The following is a 24,750-nucleotide window of genomic DNA, read 5'->3' as shown; positions in this document are numbered from 1 at the left end:
TGCAAAGAGATGGTTCATTTGCGGGCTCCAAAGACTGTAACAGATGCAAATTAGGCAGTTGGAACATGGCATCAGTGGTCTGGCTGTCAAGCAGAACCTAATAAGCCACCAAGCTGTAGTTCTGTTAAAAATCTTATTCAGTAGTTTCTTTAGTTTGATAGGTCACATTCGTGAAAATATGCAACAGTCGTGTATCTTTTCTTATACATTTTAGACTTCTAGAAAACTGCTGAGAACCTCTGAACGAAATCATGTTAAACAAACGCAGCCCTTAATTACCAAGATGGTTAATGTTATATATTTTGCAGTGAGCACACAGGAGCAATGACATTCAGAAGAGAAAAATAAATTAAAGCTGCTTTCGGGAGTTCCTTATAATTACCAAGGCTTTGTGCAGTGAAGAATGGTCTTGGATGCACTTGACCTGAGTCTACAATATAACATGGTGGGAACTCTAGACAATGTAATTATTTTTTGTTGGGTCTATGAGACCACAGGAAATGTTCTTAAATCATAACATAGTACAATGTAGAATAAACAGTCCAATAAAATCTATGCAATGTGGTATTTGTAATGTGACATCCTGTAGAGACCTAAGTAAATGTGGCTTCCGTATGTCGTCATGTAAAACAGGATAGCTCTAATGGACTGAGTTGTTAAGAGGGTATTATAAACAACTTGTCCCACTCTGAAGATTGTGTTTTAAAATGTACTGAAACTGAAGCTATTTGAATAGGGAATATAAAGAAACCCTTAGTCACGTGGCCAGACCATGTTTCACGACCTACTTGTATCCCTCGCATTCTCGGGACAGTCTCCTACCACTGATCTTGCACTGAAGCCGGTGACATCACTCCTGATAACTGCCCCATACCTGTACCTGGATGCCGGAGACGTCGCACCTGGATGCGGAAGTCCTCACAAAGCAGGCTACGAGCCGTGTTTATGGAGGTCGTAAACTTATCTCCCTGAAGAATAGGAAATGTTTTAATGCGGGAGAAAATGTTGAACCGAAACTGTCTTGAAATATTTCTAAGCTGAACGGAAGGAGTTGAAGATTCGTCATTTCTCTAAATATGTTTTTCAGAGATCGGGAGGTAAGAATCAACTGCCCTCTGTTTCACCTATATGAAAAGAAAACAAAGTACCCTAACTACACCGGTGCAGTGAATTAGACCTCATGTCTTCACGGAGCCTAGCCGATAAACAGTTGTAGAGGGGTTGAACGGGTAGCGTGGTTATAATCGATCGCGGTGTGCGTGTGTATGTAAACCTCAGCCAATAATTGCAGCTTGATGCGAATTATTGTATAGCCAACAATACATTCCAGAGCTACGCGGCCCATTAGAAAGTGAGCGATTTCGGTAGCCTGTCTTCACCACCCATTCATCTTTCTGTTTAAGCCATTGACAAGAAACAAATGAGACCAGCTATGACATTGTTTCATTGATATTTCATTGTTTCGTAGGATATTCAGCAATAACAATCATAAAGACAGCAGTGCATCGATGCAGTATCAGGTCTAACTTAGGCTGTCGCCTATGGTTTATTGATCAGTTGCTTAATGGATTATTTTCCTGCTCAAAGGAGACCACTTGTGGAAGCCTAATAATATCAGATTGCATGCGTGCAACGCTCAACGAATACCATAAAATGAATAATTTACCTAGAAATGGATCAAATGAAAAAAAAGAAACTGTTGATGGATTGGTGTAGGTGAATTCATAGCCTTGTTCCCTGGATAAAGCAGATTGGTTATATATATATAAACATTTCTCATCAGGCTTTGAATTCAGTATGGTAGTATTCATTATATACATATATATATATATATGGCCTATGGTAATCTGGCATTGCATTAGTATGCATTAGTCTGTTCCGTATTCTCTAAGTGGCTGTTATGAGACATGCCTTAGAGAACACTGTTTTTTCTTCACCTCTCCCTTGCCTTTTAGTATTAAGTGCTTAGTGTAGGTCAAACCAGTGAACTCGCTGAATTCCAAACACCCACACGGCGTGAAGGCTTGTTGGGTCTCACCGCAGGCCAATGTCATCCCAAAGGTTCAAATTCATTGTTTAGCTTGGTGCTAATACGTGAAGATAATATGCTTCCAGGGAAGTCAGTTTACTGTAAATTAAACTTTTAGGAATAAGTAAGATGACTGAAAGTTGTGTAACTAAGGGAGATTCGTATCTGTCTATGGTTCCCATTATCACATCACATGATGGACTAAAAGAAATGACAATGTGTGTGGCACGTGTGTGTGTGTGTGTGACAATGTGGGTTTTGTGCGGAGAAGCTGTGTTTCTCATCCTCTGTGTGTGTGTTTGCATGTGCATACATGCTGTTGAGGCACCAGTTTGGCTCAAGTGATAATGGTTGTTGGAAAAATGTGTGGGAAACAACAGCACATGACAAGATGAGGGTTTTGTCTTTTGTCTGTCTAGAATGCCAGTGTGTGTGTGTGGGGGCTGTGTGTGTGTGTGTGTGTGTGTGTGTGTGTGTGTGTGTGTGTGTGTGTGTGTGTAATTGCTAAATATATGTACTCTTGATTTTGTTGCAAATTTGTGATTATCATAGAGACACTTCTCACATGACTTCTCGTTATTTACCTCCAAATGACAGTCACACACTCTTTCGCATGCTTCAGTTGTGAGTCATGGTAAAAACCACCTCAGTTGTGGTATCATGTGCTGGGAAATTCACAGAAACACCAGAATTGTTTTCTACTTCACATGTTTGGCACTGACACTGGTCTTATTAGTGGGCCCACACATCTTACGTATTCAGCTGGCTGGGTGAGGGTTTCAGACTGGAGGAACAAGTTACTGAAAGTCAATCTGGATCAATCAGCCATGACTGTAAAGTATAGGAACCCTTTTTCTGTGTTGAGTGTTGAACCGGGTACAGAACACACAGAACACTCCTGAGCCCAGTCCATCAATGCACTGCATCTTTGTGGAGTGTGGTTCTGATGTCAGGTAGCCAGTGTGTTCAAGCTTAGAACTTACAAGTGGAAGTCAGTTAGGTTCCGATGTTAGGTAGCTAATGTTCTAGAACTTAGAAGGGAAACTGAGTTAGGTTCCGATGCAGGTAGCTAAAGTGTTAGAACTTAGAGGAGAAACTGAGTTAGGTTCCGATGCTAGGTAGCACGATGTGTTAGGTCCTAAACTGAGCTCAAGCTCAAGGCCTAAAATCCCCCAGTAGGTGCGGACAAAACAAACATGATTTTATCTCAGTACTTAACACAGAAACATTTCCTTTAAAAGTGAAAGCATTGGACACACTGTGGAATAAGCTCCTGTACAGGGGCATGAAGGGGAATTAAAAAGTGTGTGTTTGCTGATATGTACCAGTCTGTAGTACAGGACATTCAAATTCAAAAGGATGAAGGCAATGAAGGCAATGTGAAATCTATTAGGATGAAAGTTAAATGGTTAAATGCGGTACGTCATGGAGAATGTACAACCTTACAGAAGCAGAACATGTATTGGTACTAGTGCTGTCAAACGATTAAAATATTTAATCGCGATTAATCGCATTTATGTCATAGTTAACTCAAAATTAATCGCGATTAATCGCAAATTTTTATCTATTCTAAATGTCCCTTCGTTTATTTATTTTTTCCATCATTTTATTTTAATTTTAATGCCCTTATCAACATTGAAAAGTGGATTGGCTTGCTTTATGCAAATGTTTTTTTTTTATTGAAAACCAACATTGCCAAACAGGGCGGTACAAAATAAAATTATAAAGTGCACATTTCAGGTAAACAAGGACTCAGCCTATAGTGCAATTAAACCATGGCTTAATATTTTCTTTTTTCCAAGTTTGCTGGGAACATAGCAGTCAGGCTTCTTATTTCAGAAACAGTGAACTGTAACAGTTAGGTTACCAATAAAAGGTAAGCCTACTACTTCTTTGCTTTCAGCCAGCTGCCTGTTGACATTTTCAGACAACAGTGAAGCTCGCTTCTTTTGCACAACACAACTTTTAAAAGTAAACTTTCCATTCAGAAGCTTTTTATCATCCATTTCGCCGTATCGCGCTCACCATTCACTCAAACCGTAACGTTAGCCTACTACACAGTCTGCGAGGCCAAAAAGAATGTTAATCTAAAAAATAAAAAAATAAAAAATTATTTAAAAAAAATCGCGTTAATCTCGCGATAAAAAAAATTAACGGCGTTAAAATGGGTTTGCGTTAACGCCGTTAATAACGCGTTAAACTGACAGCACTAATTGGTACATAAATCCACACACAGAATATGCATAACCCCTGCACACACACACACACACTCACATACACTCACACACAGAATATGCATGACTACCCATAACCCCTCCACACGCGCACACACACACACACACACACACACACTACTGTAGTCAAGTCTGCTCATGCCCGCCACACCACTTTCTTGTATTCGTGTCTGGGCCTGTTGTCAGAGCAAGGTGAACGGAGAGACCAACTGAAACCCAGATATCAAACGACTCAAATGACGCACATCTGAATCCCGGTTCTGCCATGGATCAGCCTCATCCGCTGATCAGCCACAAAAAAACATAAAACTCAAATATAAAACTTTTAAAATAAATACCACCTAAAACCAAAATATTTAAATTTCCTCTGGCAAGAGATGTCCTTTAAAGAACAGTGTATATTCAAATTGTGGATGGTCAGTATCTAACCTCATATTCAAACACTTATCACCTATACTTCAGCGAAACTGACATTCAAATTAAGAATTACGGTGAATGTTCCTTTGTCAGTTTGACTGTTTAAAGCTATGTGCCAGCTCTAGCTGACGCTGATCAGATAACAAACCAAGTATTCCAGAAATGTCCATATCTAAGAAGATTGCTAATGTGACACACACACACACACACACACACAGAAACACACACATAGCTCTACCACCGATATCATGTAGAAAGTGTTTATATCACCTAGTGAATAACTCTGAAACCACCCCTTTCTAATTGTCATGTAGCGCCATGGTGTTGTGGTTGAAATGTTGTAGGCCTGCATGGAGATACTCCCAAGGTCTTTTTTTCAGTTCTTCTTGTTAATGCATTGAAAGTCCACCCCAGTTCCTGCTTTGCTTTTTACTCAGCTTGTCTCACAGCACAATAAAAAGCGATCACTGATAACACACCGAAAAGCTGATAAGCGAGTGTAGATGTTTGTGAGCTATAAATAGGGATTTGGATGTGTTGTTACGCCCAAATATCATGAGAAAGTACACAGGTAGTTTCTTTCACTATACTGGTGAGCCTAGAATTACATAGTATCCAGAAATATTGTGTATGAATGCGTCATGACTACTGTTCCTAGAAAGAGGGCCACCTTTCAGAAACATTTTTTAACTGTGATTATGCAGTAGCCTTTCCTGTTGTATTAGGGTGTGTGTATGAGAGAGAGTTTGTGTTAACCAAGTATCTCAGTCTGTGTTTGAGTATCAATGTGTCCCCAACAAGGCAGTAGGCAGTAGTGATGCGTAGGTGGTAACGAAATCTGAACACAAGTGGTCAGCTGGACTTTTTGGAGACGCATGATAGACACAGGTGTAAACAGTGATGTGTCTCGGCTGTCCTCTTGTGGCCCGAGCGCCCAAAACGCATACACTCAAATACGCAGCATAACCCCTTTCACTATACTGGTGAGCATAGAATTACATAGTACCCAGAAATATTGCTGGTGTGTATGAATGCGTCATGACTACTGTTCCTAGATTAGAAAGAGGGGTACTTTTCAGAAAGATTGTGTGTGTGTGTGTGTGTGTGTGTGTGTGTGTGGTGTGTGTGTGTGTGTGTGTGTGTGTGTGTGTGTGTGAGAGAGTGTGAGTGTGAGTGTGAGTGTGAGTGTGAGTGTGAGTGTGAGTGCACTGTGATTAAGCATTTCCGATTGTATTAGGGTGTGTGTATGAGAGACAGTTTGTGTTAACCAATTGTATAATAATTGTCAGACTTTAATTTAAGTATCTCAGTCTTTGTGTTTGAGTATCAATGTGTGTACAGCCTTGTCACAAGTGTACAGAGCTAAATAATACAAGTGTGAACGACAACTTGTCAAGGTGGTCTGGGATGCATTTGACCACATATCTTTTGTAGTGTAAATTCTAATGTGTCCTGATGCGTCCCCGACAAGGCTGTAGGCAGTAGCGATGCGTAGGTGGTAACGAAATCTGAACACAAGTGGTCAGCTGGACTTTTTGGAGACGCATGATAGACACAGGTGTAAACAGAGATGTGTCTCTGCTGTCCTCTTGTGGCCCGAGAGCCCAAAGCGCATAAAATCAAGTGTAAACAGGGCCTATGTGTCTCTGTGTGTGCATGTGTGTTTTGGGGTTTGTGTGTGTGTGTGTGTGTGTGTGTGTGTGTGTGTGTGTGTGTGTGTGTGTGTGTGTGTGTGTGTGTGTGTGTGTGTGTGTGTGTGTGTGTGAGAGAGAGAGAGAGAGAGAGAGAGAGAGAGAGAGAGAGAGAGAGAGAGAGAGAGAGAGAGAGAGAGAGAGAGAGAGAGAGAGAGAGAGAGAGAGAGAGAGAGAGAGAGAGAGAGAGAGAGAGAGAGAGAGAGAGAGAGAGAGAGAGAGAGAGAGAGAGAGAGAGAGAGAGAGAGATTGTGTTCACCAAGTTTCTCTGTGTGTGTGTGTGTGATGACGACTCAGTATCTGTATCTGTGCTGTTGCAGGATATGGAGCTGAGAGAGCGGTCTAAAGAGCAGGATGATGGCTGCGTTGAGCCCCTCATGTCCGGACTGGTGAGTCAAGGGCCACATCTCATCATGGCCATCTGTGATTGGTAAAACATAAACAAGCTAACCAATAAAAACATATGCTATTGGTTATGTTATGGTAAACCTTGTAAGAACAAGAACTTTAATTATAAAATAATACATTGTTAACTGTACATAGCAAATTTAAAGGGAAGATAAAAATTTTTTAAGGATACAATAATTGCATATACTAATACATACATGCTATACCAGCCACACACACACACACACACTTGTGCACATACATATGTACACACACTGACAGATGTATTTCCCATTAACCCCTCTGCTTTGTGCCATAGGCCAGCATGTACTCACCTATGACGTATGACTACGTGCTGGTAGCAGACAGAGTAGAGGACAAGGAGGATGCGGTGCACAAGAAGCAGGTGGCCTTTATAGAGGAGCTCAAGAAGAAGAACATGAAAGTCAACGTGAGTTCTCACCAGAAACAACACACAGTTCCATCAACTGTATTTTAACATAACCCTTTCAAAGGAACTTCCATTGGAACATATATAAGGGTATAAGGGGAACTAAGCTAAGTTCCATTGAGTAGTGAAAGACAAAACTCAAGTAATAAAACACCCTCCAACAAAAACAGGTCCAGCTATGCATTCTTGTGCATAAGATGGATGTAAAGACTCCTCCGGTGGATGCGTGGGATACTTTTTATAATACCCTAAAACAGACTGTGTGTGTGTGTGTGTGTGTGTTTGTGTGTGTGTGTGTGTGTGTGTGTGTGTGTGTGTGTGTGTGTGTGTGTGTGTGTGTGTGTGTGTGTGTGTGTGTGTGTGTGTGTGTGTGTGTGTGTGTGTGTGTGTGTGTGATGGACTGTGCAGACAGAAACAAGGTCTGAAATATTCTTTGTAAAGACAAAGCAGATGGATGTTGACTGATTGTGTGTGTGTGTTTGTCAGGAGATTGTGCTAGATGATAAGGTGTTCTGGGGCGTGCTGGCCCCCAGTGAGGTGTTTGAGAAGTACAAGTACCTGCTGAAAGTCTCAGACGCCTGCAACTGGAGTGGAGACCAGAAAGATGGCGTCCCCAAGTCCACCAGGTCAGATAGCAAACTGGTCTCTCTCTCTCTCTCTCTCTCTCTCTCTCTATTCGATTCCTGATCGCTTTTGGACATGCAGATACATTAAAAGCACTGTATTTGGTTCAGTTTGGTATAGATTTTATTGTCAATAAAAGTTTCTATTATTGTTTGATATTCTCCGTCCGTCCATGTATTAACTTGGTAAAGCTCCACAGAAACCATATTTTGTTATTTTATCTTCAGTGTTGCACACAAACACAAACAACAATGCACTTAATGTAAGAAAGCCATTATTTTGTTCTTTCAGGATCAGGATAGTGTACTTTGTGTTACTCCACACGTTCCTCAACACAGGGGGTGAGTACAGCAGATGGACATGTGTATTAGTCTTACTGTACTGCGCTCTCTTTCTCTCCTCTCTCTCTCCCTATTGATCTACCCCTCTCTCTACCCCCCTCTCTTTATATATCCCTCTCTCTTTATCTACCCCTCTCCTCTTTCTCTCTCCATATGTATCTTTCTCTCTCTCTCCCTCCCTCTATTTATCTCTCCCTCTCTCTTTCCCTCTCCCTCTCTCTCTTTCTCTCTCTCTATTTATCTATCCCTCTCTCTCTCTACACCCCCTTCTCTCTATCTATCCCTCTATCTGTCTTTTTCTATTTCTGTTTCTCCTTCATCTGTATCCTCATCCTGTGGAGTTCTAGTCACTATCCATCTTTCTCTCTTTCCTTTTTCTCCCTGTCCACACGTCTGTCCTCTGTCTTTCTCCCTGTATTCCTGCAGCAGCTCTCCTCTCCTCACCCCCATATGTGTCTGTCTCCCTCTCTCTCTCTGTCTCTCTCTCTCTCCCCCATCACCAGAGGACCTGAAGGAGTTGATAGGGAAAGGGGTGTTTGAGTCCATATTTTGCCTGCATGAGGTACGTCCACACCCTCCATTATTATTCAAAACACCCTCTCCCACGTGTGTGTGTGTGTGTGTGTGTGTGTGTGTGTCTGCACCTCTCTCACCCATGTAGTCTAGCTCATGGTTTCAGCCTAACTTGTTCTGTATTCTGAAGGTGACTTCAGGACCTGCTTCTATTAGCATTCTCCATTATTAGCCTAGCACCCTCTCCTCTGTGTGTGTGTATGTGTGTTGGTGGTGGTGTCTGAATGAGTCTTCTGAAGGTGACCTTAGCATTCACTGGAGCTCATGTTGAACAATGTTGATGAAGCAGCATTGCATTGCTCTCAAAAGTGAATACTGGTTCTGCTAATTGATTTGTAACTCACCAGTTTTGCCAGTGGGTCTTATCAGTGTGGCTGATCAGAAGTCATCTCGTGCAGCATGTCATACCAGCATATCAAAAGCCAGTGTGTGTATGTGTATATGTAGCATGTATATATGTAGCATGTCATTAGTGTGTGTGTGTGTGTGTGTGTGTGTGTGTGTGTGTGTGTGTGTGTGGTAGTGCCAGGGCTGGTCTAGTAGAGTCTGAAACAGGAGCCCAGGGCTCACACAGGCAGTGCTGAAGTGCTCCTTCAGACCAGACTAACAGTGGCCGTCTTCATTAGCCACACTGGTCTGCGGTCAGTGTGTGTGTAGTCAGGTGGTCAAGTCGCTGTAGTGTGATGGAGGATCAGGTAGTGATGATTCAGCAGCTTCCTGCATTAGTTCATGGGTCATAGGTCATTTATATTATTTAAAGAATGGTTTTGTGTGACCTTTGTCTTTCTCACTCCCCATCTCATCCCTTTTTTATTCTCTCTCTCTCTCTCTCTCTTTCTGTCACTCTCTCTCTTGCGCTCTCTCTCTCACACACATATACATACGCACACAGAGGAAACAGCAGAAGATCTTGAAACAGAAATGGGCTCGCTGGACAGCCCTCTTCACCCACCAGCCCTTCAGTGAAATCAGGTAACACACACACACACACACACACACACCTGTCTGTAAGGGCATCTGTCAAATGCTCCCCACACATACGGTACATACACACACAAACAAACACACACACACACACAGAGTACACCAACTAGCCAGACCCACTAAACCCACACTCACATACACACTTTTACACACAGCCTTTCAGTGAAATCAGGTGTGTGTGTGTGTGTGTGTGTGTGTGTGTGTGCGCGTGTATAGGGAGTACTTTGGTGAGAAGGTGGCACTGTACTACCTGTGGCTGGGCTGGTATACCTTCCTCCTGGTGCCTGCAGCTGTAGTGGGGGTCATCATCTTCCTCTACGGCCTTGCCTTCTTCAAAACCAGCCCTCTCATGTGAGTCACACACTCCTGTTTGTCTGCGTGTGTGTGCATGTGCATGTGTGTGTGCTTGTGTTATTGTGTGCATCCATGTGTCTTTTTTTTCAGTGCATGTCCCTAAGTGATTGTGTAATTAAATGTGACTGCATCGTTGATGCATGTGTATACATATGTGTGTGCATGTGTGTGCATCTTTGTGTGTATGTGTGTGATCATATATCTGTGCGTGTATGTGTGTGATAGTATATCTGTGCATGCACATGTGTGATCGTACACCTGTGCGTGTGTGTGTGTCTGTGTGTTGTAGACAAGAGGTGTGTGCGTCGCCTGTCATCATGTGCCCAACATGTGATAAGGAATGTAATGTCACGAAGCTCAATAAAACCTGCTCCTACGCCAAGGTGAGGACATGACACCACACAATAAGACAACCCCAGAAGATGATGTTATTTTATACATTATGCTTAGTTGTTGTTGTTGTTGTTAATATGCTATTTTATTTGTCAAATATGTTTCACTGTACAAAAGCATTTGCCAAATACCCTAACCATAATCACAACCTAGAGAGAACATAAAAGATTGGCAAAGAGGAGACTGAAAGAGAGAAGGGAGAGAAGGAAGACAAAGATTAATTAAGGTTGGCCGTCAGGGTTTGGTATAACTGTAACTGCTTCATGTCTTTACAGGTCAGCCAGCTCTTTGACAACGAGGGGACTGTAGCCTTCGCCATGTTCATGGCTATTTGGGGTGAGCTTTCCTTTTTCCAAGATTCAAGGCAGGTTTGTAGTATCAAACCCTGGACCAGTTTCACAGTGGTGTTTGTGAGTGTGAGAAGATGGTGGTAGTGCTGACGAGCATTAAAGAAAAGCCTGCTGAAGTAGCAGTTAGCTCTCATTCAATGATGCGGCTGCTGATGATGATGATGACGACGACAACGATGATGACAATGGTGGTGGTGTTGTTGGTGATGCTGCTGCTTCTGATGATGATGATGATGATGATGGTGGTGGTGGTGGTGGTGGTGGTGGTGACGACGATGATGGTCACGGTGGTGGTGGTGATTTACTGGAGGGATTTGGGTGATGAATGATGATAACTGAACATACTGGTCAGTGACCTAGAATGCAGCACTCATGTCTTGCTGTGTCATTTTCAAACAGCCACCTTGTTCCTGGAGTTGTGGAAGAGACACAGGGCGAAGTACGTGTCCAGGTGGAAGGTGTCCGACTGGAACGACGAAGAGGTAAAATCACAGAGAAACATCATGCATGAACTCATAAACGCTTAAAAACGCCTTTGCAGGGATAAAGGTATCAACAAACAAAATGAAGAATTTGAAGTGCAGTGGTTTGGCAAGTAGTACAGACCAATGATCTCTAGTCTCAAAAACACAATACTGGTTCTGGTTATCCTTGATATCCTAGGTATAGCAGCATTTATCTCAAAATCTCTTTTGTCGAATTCAGTTGGTGTCATTTTCCTGGAAGTGTTTTTTTTATCCCCACACACCCAGAGTAGTAATATTCAGCCTGTCGCTCACACCCAGTATGAGTTCCAGCCCCTTATTCCCTCTCATCCAACCAGTTAGGCAGGCTATAGAGAGAGAGCTCATTAGTAATGATGTATGACAGTAAGCCAAGCATCTGCGTGAGGAGCTGGATTACTGTAAGTAATGACAGCACTTAGCTTCATTAGTCTGTTTGTGACTGAACCATTGTAGTCACACATAGTTTAGGTTCAAGAAGTAGAAGTTGGGTATTTGAGTTCAACCATGTTGATCAGTGCTCTAGTCCTGTAAGCAGCTATATATTACAGACCTTGAGTTCACTCTAGGTCACTTTCCCTCCGTGCTCTCAACACTTTACTTTACCTCCATACATCCGTTATACGGGCACCTACCTGCTGAAGGAGGCATGGTCTTAGTGAGCAGAAATGAATGCTGGGATATGTGGTTTTAGTGAACAGAAATGCATGTCGGGATATGTGGTCTTAAAATGAGCAGAAATGCATGTTTGGGATGTGAGGCTGATCAAAATCGACAGTTTTTCTGACTTGTCTCAGATCGAGGGTTCTTGGGGCTGTTCAGAGTTACCTGAATCTGGCACGAGCAGCTTCATTTGTTTGCTTGTGATTGACACACTTATCAGTATACCTCTGATGTGATGGAAGTAGTTATCCCAACAGCCTGTGTCAGTGGTGCCACCAGGTGGCAGAACTAAGAAGTGAACTCATCTCTATACGTTAGGACAGGGGTTTTCAACCAGGGGTCCGTGGCCCCCTGGTGGTCCGCGACGGCATTGCAGGGGGTCCGCGACATGAGCCTATGTTGATCAGTTCACCATTGACTTTTTTAATTTTTTATAAATATACCTGGGCTCGTCGACATATTTATGTCTGAATAGCCAAGTCGCATTGCCCAAAATACTGATGTAGACCCATATTCAGCGAAGAAATTACACTGACAAGTATTATAGGTAGAATATGTGTGCGGGGGGAGGGGGCGTGGTGGCGGTTACAAACATGAAAAAGAAGGGTAGGGGACTGTAAAATGTTTTGGGAATCACTGGCACATCAGTGGGCCGCAGATTACTTTCTGGTCAGAATGGTGGTCCCTGGGACAAAACCAGTTGAAAACCCCTGCGTTAGGAGACCACAAACTTACAGTTCAGTTCTGTAAACTAACTAACTTAAATAGCAGTTGCAGAGAAGAGGCTCCATTTTAAATCCAACACTGTTCTGGGACTGCGACTCTGTAGGATTAGACAGGATGGTTAATGTTATATCTGAACTTGTCGGGACAAATCTGAAATAACTGCTTTTGGCCTGGGGTGCATTTCCAAAAAACTTTGTTTTGCAGCAACTATGGTCACTTAGGCAGTGTGGAACTATAGTCTCTATAATTTAACACTGGTCTCGATCATGTAAAGTGCAGTGAAAATCTTGTGTGTGTGTGTGTGTGTGTGTCTTCGCAGGAGGAACTCATTATGGAGATTGTGAACGACCCAGAATGCAAACCCAAGGAGTTCAGACACTCGTACTTGCGGAGTGCTCTGGTCCTGGCACTGGCTACACTCGTGGTAAAGAACTTTAGTTATCATCTCTGTGTTTGCTGTTTGCCCTCACACACACACACACACACACACACACACATACACATACACACACAGCCTTTAGTTAGCTCTCTGTTTGCTGTTTGCCCTCAGCCTATTAGAGTATTCACGTTCTCAGCCTGATTCATTTAATGCTGGTGGTCCTCTTATATATGAGTGTGTGTGTTGTTTGCTTTGTGTTGTTTACAAGAAGTAACCTGTGTGTGTGTGTGTGTGTGTGTGTGTGTGTGTATCCCAGCTGATTGTGATCATTGGGCTGACCCATGCGCTGGTGGTGTCGCGGCTGGTGGTACGGGTGTTCCTGTCAGAACAGGACCACTGGGGTTTGCTGAAGAAGCACGCCGATAGCGCTGCCGTCATGCTGGGTGCCATCCTCCACTACATCACCATGCAGGTCATGACCCGGGTGAGAGTTCACGACCTTTGGCCCTCTAACACAACACACCATTCACCTGAAGATCATAGAAAGGGAAAGATTCAAATTCGAAATCTTTGAATATTGCTGAAATAAATATTTTATATACATATACAGCATACATACAGCACACATACAGCACACATACAGCACACATACAGCATACATACAGCACACATACGGCATACATATGGCATACATACAGCACACATACAGCACACATACAGCACACATACAGCACACATGCGGCATACATACAGCACACATACAGCACACATGCAGCACGCATACGGCATACATATGGAATACATACAGCATACATATGGCATACATACAGCACACATACAGCACACATACAGCACCCATGCAGTATACATAAATGAGCTGTATTCATGTACTTGCGTTGAAGGCTAGTGTTCATCTTACCTCTTCCTTGTTGTCACAGGTCAACCGGGTGGTGGCCTTTAAACTCTGTGAGATTGGTAAGTAGTGAGGATGGCAGGATGGATAATAACACTCTGCTTCACAGTCCAGCTCTAGGCATTACGGTTATGGACCAGGTGAAATTCTATGGTTCACTTGTGTTTACAAAAATGATGGAATGGTGAGTGGTGATTGGTTGGGTTGGTTGTTGTTTGCAGAGAAGTGCCGTTCATTTGCAGCCACTGAGAGGAGCTTCACCGTCAAGATGTTCACCTTTCAGTTCTTCACCCTCTTCTCCTCGCTCATATATATTGCATTCTTCCTGGGCAGGTATGGACTGTGTCTGTGTCTGTGTCTGTGTCTGTGTCTGTGTCTGTGTGTTGATGTTGGCCCCTGAAATACATGTAAGTGCCTGTCTACATGAAGGCAAATGCTTCAACGTTTATCTTGGACATTATTTACACAGACAAAGGAAATTGTGTGTGTGTGTGGATACAGAGAGAGTCAGAGAAACAGAAGGTAAATGGTTTGTGTGTAATTGTCTCTCCATTTGATCCTGATACAGGATTAATGGTCATCCTGGGAACTACGTTAGACTAGCAGGGAAATGGAGACTTCAGGAGGTAAGACCCCCCCCCCCACTCCCCCTCACACACACACACACAACCGGCACACACACACACCCACGCTCACTCATTGTAGGATATTGTATCTCTTTACGTAGCCACCTAATATTGTGCCCCCCTCTCCCTCTCACTCACACACACAAACACTCACGTACACACCCACTCACTCTGTCTCCCTCTCCCTCTCCCTCTCCCTCTCTCTCCCTCTCTCACACACACTCTCTCACACACACACACACACACACACACACACACACACACACACACACACACACACACACACACACACATCTTGTTTATGTCCTGTTACAGTGCCACCCTAGTGGCTGTCTGACTGACCTCTTCATCCAGATGGCCGTCATTCTGCTGCTCAAACAGACACTCAACAACATCTTTGAGTTCACCATACCGTAAGTGGGACCCTCACACCTACAAACACACGTTCTTCTCTGTGTCTGTGTGTGTGTGTGTGTGTGTGTGTATTTATGTTCTTGTTTGCCTGTCCAGCGGTGCCCCTACAAAAGGGAGTGAGTGTATAAGTGTGTGTGTCTCTGTGTGTGTGTGTGTGTTTAGCTGGTTTCAACGCTGCTTCAGACAGACCAAAGCTAAGAAGCTGCAGCGTAGTTGTGGCAACTGCTACAGGAAGGCGTGTCGCCGGGAAGATGGGAAAGTGGAGCCATGTGACACCTGCAAGATACGAGATTGGATGAAGAACTACCATCTGAATGATGTCAACGCCTTCAGCCTCTTCAATGAGTACCTGGAAATGGGTGGGTGTAACTCACGCCCCAGTCATTGTTACTTCTAGGCCTACGTCATCCAGCTCGTGTGTGTGTGTGTGTGTGTGTGTGTGTGTGTGTGTGTGTGTGTGTGTGTGTGTGTGTGTGTGTGTGTGTGTGTGTGTGTGTGTGCGTGCGTGTGCTGTCTCATCAAAACAGATTTCATAGTTTTGGGTTGGTTGAAATGGTTGTGACAGGGCAAGATTTCACATTGGTGAATCAGTTAATGAATGAATTAACGTCTGGTCATTTCCTTTGCTGAACTGACTTTGTGATTTGACTCTTTCTGCTTGATGCATTCGTTTTGGTGAAGTGATTGGTGAATTGACTGTTTGTGCTTGATTCATTAGTTTTGGTGAAGTGACTGGTGAATTGACTGTTTGTGCTTGATGCATTAGTTTTGGTGAAGTAATTAGTGAGTTGAATGTTTGTGCTTGATGCATTAGTTTTGGTGAGGTGATTGGTGAGTTCACTGTGCTTGATGCATTCGTTTTGGTGAAGTGATTGGTGAATTGACTGTTTGTGCTGTATGCATTAGTTTTGGTGAAGTTATTCATGCACTGACTGTTTCTGCTTGATGCATTCGTTTTGGTGAAGTGACTGGTGAATTGACTGTTTGTGCTTGATGCATTAGTTTTGGTGAAGTGACTGGTGAAGTGACTCCTTCTGCTGTTCAGTCATGCAGTTCAGCTTCACCACCATCTTTGTGGCTGCGTTCCCACTGGCCCCTCTGCTGGCTCTCATCAACAACCTGTTTGAGATCCGCCTCGACGCCATCAAGATGGTCAGCCTTGAGCGCCGCCTAGTGCCCAAGAAAACGAATGACATTGGTAGGCCACTGGATTTTCTGCATGTATCTATGTGTTTATTAGTGTGTGTGTGTGTGTGTGTGTGTGTGTGTGTGTGTGTGTGTGTGTGTGTGTGTGTGTGTGTGTGTGTGTGTGTGTGTGTGTGTGTGTGTGTGTGGAGGGTTCTGTGTATTTGGCAATGTTACCCTCAGTTTTAGTGATTTTAATTGAGTGGTTATGTATCATATATTCTTACAATTCTTTTTGGTGTTTTAGTAATTCTTTGACATTTCTTGTGTGTGTGTGTGTGTGTGTGTGTGTGTGTGTGTGTGTGTGTGTGTGTGTGTGTGATTCCAGGCGTATGGACTAAAGTGTTGGAGGCCATTGGTGTGCTGGCGGTCATTGCTAACGGGTTGGTGATTGGCATCTCTTCAGACTTTATCCCACGGCTGGTGTATCGCTACCACTACGGCCCCTGTGCCAACGGCACTGCCACCGACCTAGAGTGAGTTACCCACCTAATGTTACAGATTTAACACTACTAACACTGATATAGTGAGTTACCCACCTCATGTTACAGATTTAACACTACTAACACTGATATAGTGAGTTACCCACCTCATGTTACAGATTTAACACTACTAACACTGATATAGTGAGTTACCCACCTAATGTTACAGATTTAACACTACTATGAGAATGACAGAAACTCCAGCATAAAGAAACCATACAGGGTTTAGTCTAAAATGAACAATAAATCCAACAATAACATTCAACAGACCAGGGCAGTTCAGTTCAGTGCACAGTGCCCCACATACCTCACTGTATGTATATATACAGTGGGGAAAATAAGTATTTGAACCCCTGCCGATTTCGCAAGTTTGACCACTTGCAAAGAAATGTGTGATCTATAATTGTAATAGTAGGTGTATTTTAACAGTGAGAAACAGAATATCAACAAAAAAATCCAGAAAACTGCATTTTATAACATTTATGACTTAATTTGTATTTGATGCAGAAAATAAGTATTTGAACCCCTAGCAAAACATGACTTAGTACTTGGTGGAATAACCCTTGTTGGCAAGCACAGACATCAGACTTTTCTTGTAGTTGGTCACCAGGTTTACACACATCTCAGGAGGGATTTTGGTCCACTCCTCTTTGCAGATCCTCTCCAAATCCTTAAGGTTGCGTTTTCAATAGGAGGGAATGAGGTTCGAGCCCAATATTCCACGTTACATGGCCCCATCCATAGTCCCCTCGATGCAGTGGAGTCGTCCTGTACCCTTGGCAGAGAAACAGCCCCAAAGCATAATGTTTCCGCCTCCATGCTTGACGGTGGGGATGGTGTCATATTCAGCATTCTTCCCCCTCCAAACGCGGCAAGTCGAGTTGATGCCAAAGAGCTTGATTTTGGTCTCATCTGACCACATCCTGTCTCCCAGTCCTCCTTAGAATCATTTAAGTGTTCATTGGCAAACTTCAGACGGCCCTGTACATGTACTTCCTTGAGCAGGGGGACCTTGCGAGTGCTGCAGTACTTCAAACCATTACGGCGTAGTGTGTTGCCAATGGTTTTCTTGGTGACTGTGGTCCCAGCTGCCTTGAGATCATTCACAAGCTCCCCCTGTGTAGTTCTGGGGTTATTCTGCACCTTTCGGATGATCACCGATACCGCACGAGGGGATATCTTGCATGGAGCCCCTGACCTAGAGCGATTGACAGTTGTTTGGTGTTGCTTCCATTAACGAATAATCGCACCAATAGTTGTCTGCTTCTCACCAAGCTGCTTGATTCCAGCCTTGTGCAGGTCTACAATCTTATCTCTGACGTCCTTGGTCAACTCTTTGGTCTTGCCCATGGTGGTGAGGTTGAAGGTGTGAAGTATGATTCTTTAGACAGGTTTCTTTTATACACTTCACCAGTTGAGATCAGGTGTACCTTGTTAGGCCTAATGAGGACTAATCTGTGTGCGTCTTGGGCACATAACTGGTCATTGGGAGCCAGAATTCTTGCTGTTTGCTTGGGGGTTCAAATACTTATTTTCTGCATCAAATACAAATAAAGTCATAAATGTTATAAAATGCAGTTTTCTGGATTTGTTTGTTGATATTCTATTTCTCACTGTTAAAATACACCTACCATTACAATTATAGATCACACATTTCTTTGCAAGTGGCCAAACTTGCGAAATCGGCAGGGGTTCAAATACTTATTTTCCCCACTGTATATACAGCTGCGAAAAAAATTAAGAGACCACTTCAAAATGATCAGTTTTACTATTTATCACATGTGTATATATACACGCTATATATAACCATACGCTCAGCTCCCTCTCTCTGGAAGATGTTAGGGAATACTCCTCACTAGTCTTGGGCGGGTCATGATGGGACAAACAAGACGCAGCGATGTCTTTCTCTCTCTCTGTCTCTTTTTCTCTCGCTCTTTCTTTCTTTCTCTCTCGCTCTTTCTTTCTCTCTCTCTCTCTCAGTCTGATCGAAAAAAGACAGCTTGTGCAGTTTTCCTAAGCTCCAGTTTGTCAGTCTGTCTGCCTTCTGAATTTGCTGGAGTAACACATAGGTTTTGTTCCCCTCTGAGCTGTTCCCAGGCTGTGTGTGTGTTTAAATATGTGTATGTTCCTCTCTGTGCTGTTCCCAGGCTGTGTGTGTGTGTGTGTGTGTGTGTGTGTGTGTGTTTAAATATATGTGTATTCCTCTCTGTGCTGTTCCCAGGCTGTGTGTGTGTGTGTGTGTGTGTTTAAATATGTGTGTATTCCTCGCTGTGCTGTTGTCAGGCTGTGTGTGTGTGTTAAAATATGTGTGTAGTCCTCTCTGTGCTGTTCCCAGGCTGTGTGTGTGTGTGTGTGTGTGTGTGTGTGTGTGTGTGTGTGTGTGTGTGTGTGTGTGTGTGTGTGTGTGTGTGTGTGTGTGTGTGTGTGTGTGTGTGAGTGTGTTGGTGTTTAAATATGTGTGTATTCCTCTCTGTGCTGTTGCCAGGCTAACTGTAGCCCAGACCCAAAGGCTGTGTCAATATTAACCTCTTAGCATCACATGCATCACATGTTACTGCAGCGCCTGTTTGATTTGCAGATTCATTAGATGGTCTGTATGGAGTAACACAAATGACAGAGAGAGGTGTGTGTGTGTGTGTGTGTGTGTGTGTGTGTGTGTGTGTGTGTGTGTGTGTGTGTGTGTGTGTGTGTGTGTGTGTGAGTGTATAGATTGACATGATTGTGAAGTATTTCTCTCTCTCTCTCTTTTCTTTCATTACTTTTTTTAATTTATCTTTTATTCTTTTCCTTTATCCCTCCTCTTTCACCATCTCCCTCTACCATTCTCCCTCTTCCTCTATGTCCCTCTCTCCCTCTTCCTCTTCCTCTCTCTCCCTCTCCCTGCTCCAGCTGTATGACAGGCTACATCAATGACACTCTAGCCACGGCGTACATGTCTGACGAGAGGGTCAGCAAGGACTTCACCCCTCAGCAGATGATGTTCGACGATGGTCACGGCATAGTCAACGCCACACAGTGCAGGTGAGCACCTGATTAAGGGGCTCATTACTGCCACCTACTGTTTAGTAGAGGACTACTACCACACTAGATCATTTAAGTGTCCCATGAAAGCAAAACATTGTGTCATTGTAGATCTTACAGGAAAAATATACAAATACCATCAGATTAAACATAGTATCCTCCTTTGAGTCCAAAGCCATGATATTAGTGGGACACACGTTAATAGTGATTGAATCATTGTTTCTGTTACTGTGGCACCATGGGATATGTAGTGATGGGGCTTGCGTGGTCATTTGTTTTTCAGTTATAAAGACTACCGCAACAATGAAGACTACTCTCTCACCTCCCAGTACTGGTACATTCTGGCCATCCGTTTCGCCTTTGTCATTCTGTTTGAGGTACGTCTGAACCCTACAGGGGCTTGGCCATCCACGGAAAGGTCTGAGTGGAATCATTTAATGTTGGGGGCGAGGACAGAGCTGAAAAGAGTTAAATTAAGAATGAAGCAGATCTCTCCTGAAACCCCTTGACATCATGCAGATAGACGTGTTTCATATGAAGAAGCATTTGAGTGTGGAAATGAAGTACAACTTATTTAAGAAATGTTAATCATTTACAAAAATAAACAACTGTTTTGTTGATAATTGCTTTATTATGAACTAAATGATTAATAACGCATTACTACTATTTCTTATTATAGAGTCTTAAGCACTTCTGAATTGTAAGGGAGAACTTTGCAGGACTTCTCGGTAAGGGTAACATTATGCATAACACTCTGATGTCTTGTTTGGTTCCTGCAGCATGTGGTGGTCCTGTGTAAGTTCATCGCCGCCTGGTTCATCCCCAACAGCCCCATGAGGGTGAAGAACCGCAGACTACAGGACAGATTCAACAGACTCAAAGAGGAGCTCAAGTTAGTACATGCTCAGTCTGGGTGAATAGGAGAGTGCATACTCAGTCTAGGGTACATACTCAAGATTGAGAAGGATCAAATGAGTGCATAGTCAGGCAGGACAGGATCAGGACAGTGCGTCCTAACTGAGCAGGAATGAATGAGTACATACTCAGTCTGGGTGATCAGGTGTGTGCATACTCAGTCTGAGTGAACAGGAGAGTGCATACTCAGTCTTGGAGAACAGGAGAGTACAGATCGAGGAAGGTCAAACCAAGACCAGACAGCGTAATTACAGTATATCATAGCGATGCTGATGACCCTTCTATCATCAGTAGACGTCTTCATAGTGGTGCTGATGCTGCTCTTCTGTTTCCACAGGTTTATGAACTACAGGTACGACACCCAGGTATGACACCGGAGGCTCCCATACTGGACCTCAGCCAATCAGAAGAGAGAAGCTGACCAACGCTCACATACCTGAGACGTGACTTGCGTCATGGATGAAAGAACTTCTGCTGAAGCTGGACTTTAAGGACTGATCATAAAATCAGAACGTAGCATCACAGCTTCAGCTAAAAAGTTAATTTGACACCGTCATCACTGTTCCCAGATCAGAGCACTGGGAAGGAAGTGAGATGGCAACCAACACGTCATGACACACAAGCTAAACTCTTACATGTAGAAGTGTTTATGCGCTGTACCAGTAATAGCGCCGGTATCTTAATGTTTTTTTTATCGCTCAGGATTAGAATTAGGTTAGAAAAAAAGATTTATGTGCCTAGATTTCTTATGCCCAGGGTTAGATATAGGCTGTTATGTGCGTTGGCTCTGTGTAAATAAGATCCATTGCAATGGATGAACCTTGAAGACCATGCCAAGCACAAGTGGCAATAAGTGCAAACTGTGAAACAGTTTTTTAACCAATAATTGTGTGTGTGAGGGTGTGTGTGAGAGAGATTTTTTTTAAGCATATGTGTGTCTCATCTAATCCATTGAAAAAGTCCATGACATTTATTTCTTATGTTGTGCTCACTGAGGATCACGAAGTTCTCAGTGCGTGAGTGGCCTTTAAATAACGAATCATGTATTTGTTTACACTGTGTCCTCAGTAAGCTCTGATGGACAGCAGTTTTAATCAAGGCTCAGTGTAAAATACCACCAGTATGTGGTTTAACCAACGTTGACATGACCAAATATGCACTAATACAATTTCAACTTTTTATTCAGAATGTTTATGGTACGCACTGGAGTGTTTTTATGATGATGTTGTTTTTAAACTTCTAACCTGTTTTATCTATATTCTGAAATCATGTTTCCAAAGTGCTGAGTTAAAGGGTTTTCTGTATTAGGCAATCTGTGTCCTGTTGGAGGCTGAGAGAACCATGGTATCACACTTAGCACAAGAACCTCCAGCCCTTACACTGATCATACCGTATTTATACACATACCGAGTTTAACTGTGTAACATTCATGATGGAAATACACTCTGGTTTCTTGTCCTTTACAGTTTAATTTAGCTAATAAATCTTTTTTTTTTATTTAACCACAGTGTATCGATGTCAAAAGCACTAGTTTCATGCCACCGGAGTAGTTTCTGTCAGCTCAGGTGTATCACACACTTGTCAAGCAGCATGTGTGTCAGTACTTCTGTGAGTGTTTTTCAAATGAATGAAACGGTCACATGACTGTGTAAAGGCCTGACGTCTTAGCACCAACTTCTGGCAGGTATTACTGAAAACTCTTTCGTCTCTTCATACTGCTAGGACAGTGAAGTGGTGATGGCCAACTTGTGACAACGCCTGGATGAGACACATGCAGTACTTCCATCTGGCCACAAGGAGGCCATGCTTCTGCCGTGAAATCCTGAAGCTGAACATGCTCAGCACCTTACCAGCGAAAATGACAGTGAACATTGCGGTCATCTTTCATATGATGACCGCATACGATTTTTTAAACACATCGTTTTTAAACAACCATTGCTGTGAAACTCTTATTTCTGGTCATAATCAACATGTTGAATGGATGCGTGATCCCCTCACACACACTCTGTCTGAATATGAATACAGACAAAGTTTATGAAGTACATTTTTACTGCCACAAGAGAGAGCTGTCACTACACTGGAAAGCCTCTGAGGCATGGCGTAAATTATTAAATCAAAACAGGCATGACCTTCTTTCACAGTCATCCGAGTGGTGAATGTTTTCATATGTGCCTCTTCTGATGGATCTCAGATGGCTGTGGATGAGAATTTGCTTTAAAATATCCCATGCTTAGTACAAATAAGAACTTACAAACTAGCTTGTAGGATTCCCATATGCAAAAATGATTCCTTCATTTTTCTAAAATCTGGTACAGTATGCAGTAACTCGCTTCAGTAACTCACATTTGTTCCTTCCATGTGAGTAGGCTATAGCTATATATTTGATGTGTACAGAATATTGTGTCATTCTTTATGTATTTTTGGCTAAATGAAGGCCTCTTACACACTGTGCCCACATATGAGAAACTCACCCATACTTCTTTCTCAGAGCTCAGTGGTTTGCTTCCACTTCTGACCGTAATGATGACAGACAAAAGACGTCTGCTTCAAAGAGTCCACCTCAGTTTCCAAACCTCCTTCAGAGAGTCCAGCGAAACACTCCCTGATCCGAAGAGGCAGCAGCAATGCTCCTACTGGGCAAAGCCTCATCAGAACTCACTCATGTAGAACAGAACCAAAACCATAACTCGGTCATGTGGAAAAGAACCAGAATTCAGCCATGTGGAAAATAACCAGAACTCAGTTCTGTGTAACCGTACTAAATCTGTATGGTGCATTATGGAACCAGAATCATGTGACGTTGGCAGAGAACCAGAGCCAGCATTCATTAATTTTTAAACCGAACCAGAATCAAAGATACTGTATGTCAAACATGAAACAGAACCAGAGACATAGACTCCAGAGCTAGGCTTGAAGGAAGCTAGAACTCATAGAGTCATGGTTTCAAGATCAGCCGGAACAGAAGACCACTGGGAAAGTGCTGTGCGAGGGAGTATTTCCTACTTTAGATCTGTGCTATGTGTGTGTTTTTCTGTGTGTGTGTGTGTCTCTCTCTTTCTCTCTCTCTCTGTGTGTGTGTGTGTGTGTGTGTGTGTGTGTGTGTGAGTGTGTGTCATCATCATGGTTGTGTTTGAAATGTAATAGAAAGCACTCGAGTCATGGTGTGTGTCTGTCAGAGAGACTTGCTGTTTACTTCAAAAGATAAAGTGTGTGTGTGTGTGTGAGAGAGAGAGAGAGAGAGAATGTGTGAGAAAGAGGGAGGTAGGGAACTGCTGAACCCATGTTTGTGGGAGGTCAGCTCTGGACCCGCCCCCCAGCGCCTCTCCCCCGCCATCTGTCTCGGGGCCCTCTGCTCTTCTTCAACAACTCAAGAAAAGAAAGCAAACCCACTCCCCCACAACCACCCCCACCACTGCCTCACCACATACCAGATAAGCAGTCAGGAGACACACACACACACACACACACACACACACACACACACACACACACACACACGCTCAAATACCCACACGCACACACATAAACACACACTCACACAATCAACAATCTACTAGTGTGTTTCTCTGCCTAGATATTACCTGTGTGTTCATCTGAGCACAGGCATTATTGCAGATACTAATGATCTTAGCACTATAAGTTCCCCAAACTCCCTATTAAATAGGGACCATTTAGAAGTTATGGTTTCTGAAGTGCCAGTGGTTGCTTGCAGACTGTCAGTTGGCATATTCTATATATGTTATCTATCAGTTTAACTCAATCTATCAGTTTAACTCATTTCTCAAGAAAGGATTGGCATCTTGTGTAAACGCAGTCAGTTGTTAGCACTCTAGATACTTGATGCCTGAGTGAGATCCAGGATGCCAGAATGGGTATCTGACAACAAGGACCTGATTTTGGATCAGATCTGTGGCCCTGATCCAGTATGATGTGAGACTAACCAGTCTGGCCCTGATGTAACCCTAATCTGGCCCTGATGTGACCCTAATCTGGCCCTGATGTGACCCTAATCTGGCCCTGTTTTAACCCTAATCTGGCCCTGATGTAGCCCTAATCTGGCCCTGATGTAGCCCTAATCTGGCCCTGATGTAGCCC

The 24,750-nt window shown here is 43.2% G+C and overlaps 2 protein-coding genes across 2 annotated transcripts in view; both read left to right on the top strand.

Annotated features, from left to right (window-relative positions):
* The window catches only part of kif7 (kinesin family member 7), a 46,903-nt gene extending 36,974 nt beyond the window's left edge, over positions 1–9,929 (top strand). Inside the window, exon 20 of the transcript XR_004165949.2 lies at positions 9,904–9,929. The gene's annotated coding sequence lies outside the window, so the exon portion shown is untranslated. The remainder of the gene's footprint in view (positions 1–9,903) is intronic.
* ano9b (anoctamin 9b) lies at positions 1–22,157 on the top strand. Its single transcript, XM_031586855.1, has 24 exons — positions 1–1,097; positions 6,692–6,760; positions 7,078–7,209; positions 7,696–7,835; positions 8,125–8,174; positions 8,678–8,736; positions 9,640–9,719; positions 9,948–10,082; positions 10,375–10,468; positions 10,754–10,814; positions 11,228–11,310; positions 13,040–13,144; positions 13,416–13,583; positions 14,038–14,074; positions 14,234–14,345; positions 14,581–14,638; positions 14,954–15,051; positions 15,215–15,411; positions 16,098–16,250; positions 16,566–16,713; positions 19,609–19,740; positions 20,024–20,117; positions 20,520–20,632; positions 20,993–22,157. Exons 1-24 carry the CDS (start codon positions 1,077–1,079, stop codon positions 21,024–21,026), a joined length of 2,373 nt encoding a protein of 790 aa, XP_031442715.1. The 5' UTR covers positions 1–1,076; the 3' UTR covers positions 21,027–22,157.
* Positions 22,158–24,750: the final 2,593 nt, after the last annotated feature.

This window comes from Clupea harengus, chromosome 20 (genome assembly GCF_900700415.2).
Source record: "Clupea harengus chromosome 20, Ch_v2.0.2, whole genome shotgun sequence".
NCBI lineage: Eukaryota > Metazoa > Chordata > Actinopteri > Clupeiformes > Clupeidae > Clupea > Clupea harengus.
Note: the sequence above shows the minus strand (reverse complement) of the source record. Positions and strands in the feature narration are given on the sequence as shown.

Excerpts from the sequence above, each read along its gene's own strand:
- ano9b (XM_031586855.1), top strand. The coding sequence starts at position 1,077 with ATGTTTTTCAGAGATCGGGAG. Across the intron at positions 6,761-7,077 it reads AGCCCCTCATGTCCGGACTG|GCCAGCATGTACTCACCTAT; the intron begins GTGAGTCAAGGG and ends TTTGTGCCATAG. Across the intron at positions 7,836-8,124 it reads GGCGTCCCCAAGTCCACCAG|GATCAGGATAGTGTACTTTG; the intron begins GTCAGATAGCAA and ends TTGTTCTTTCAG.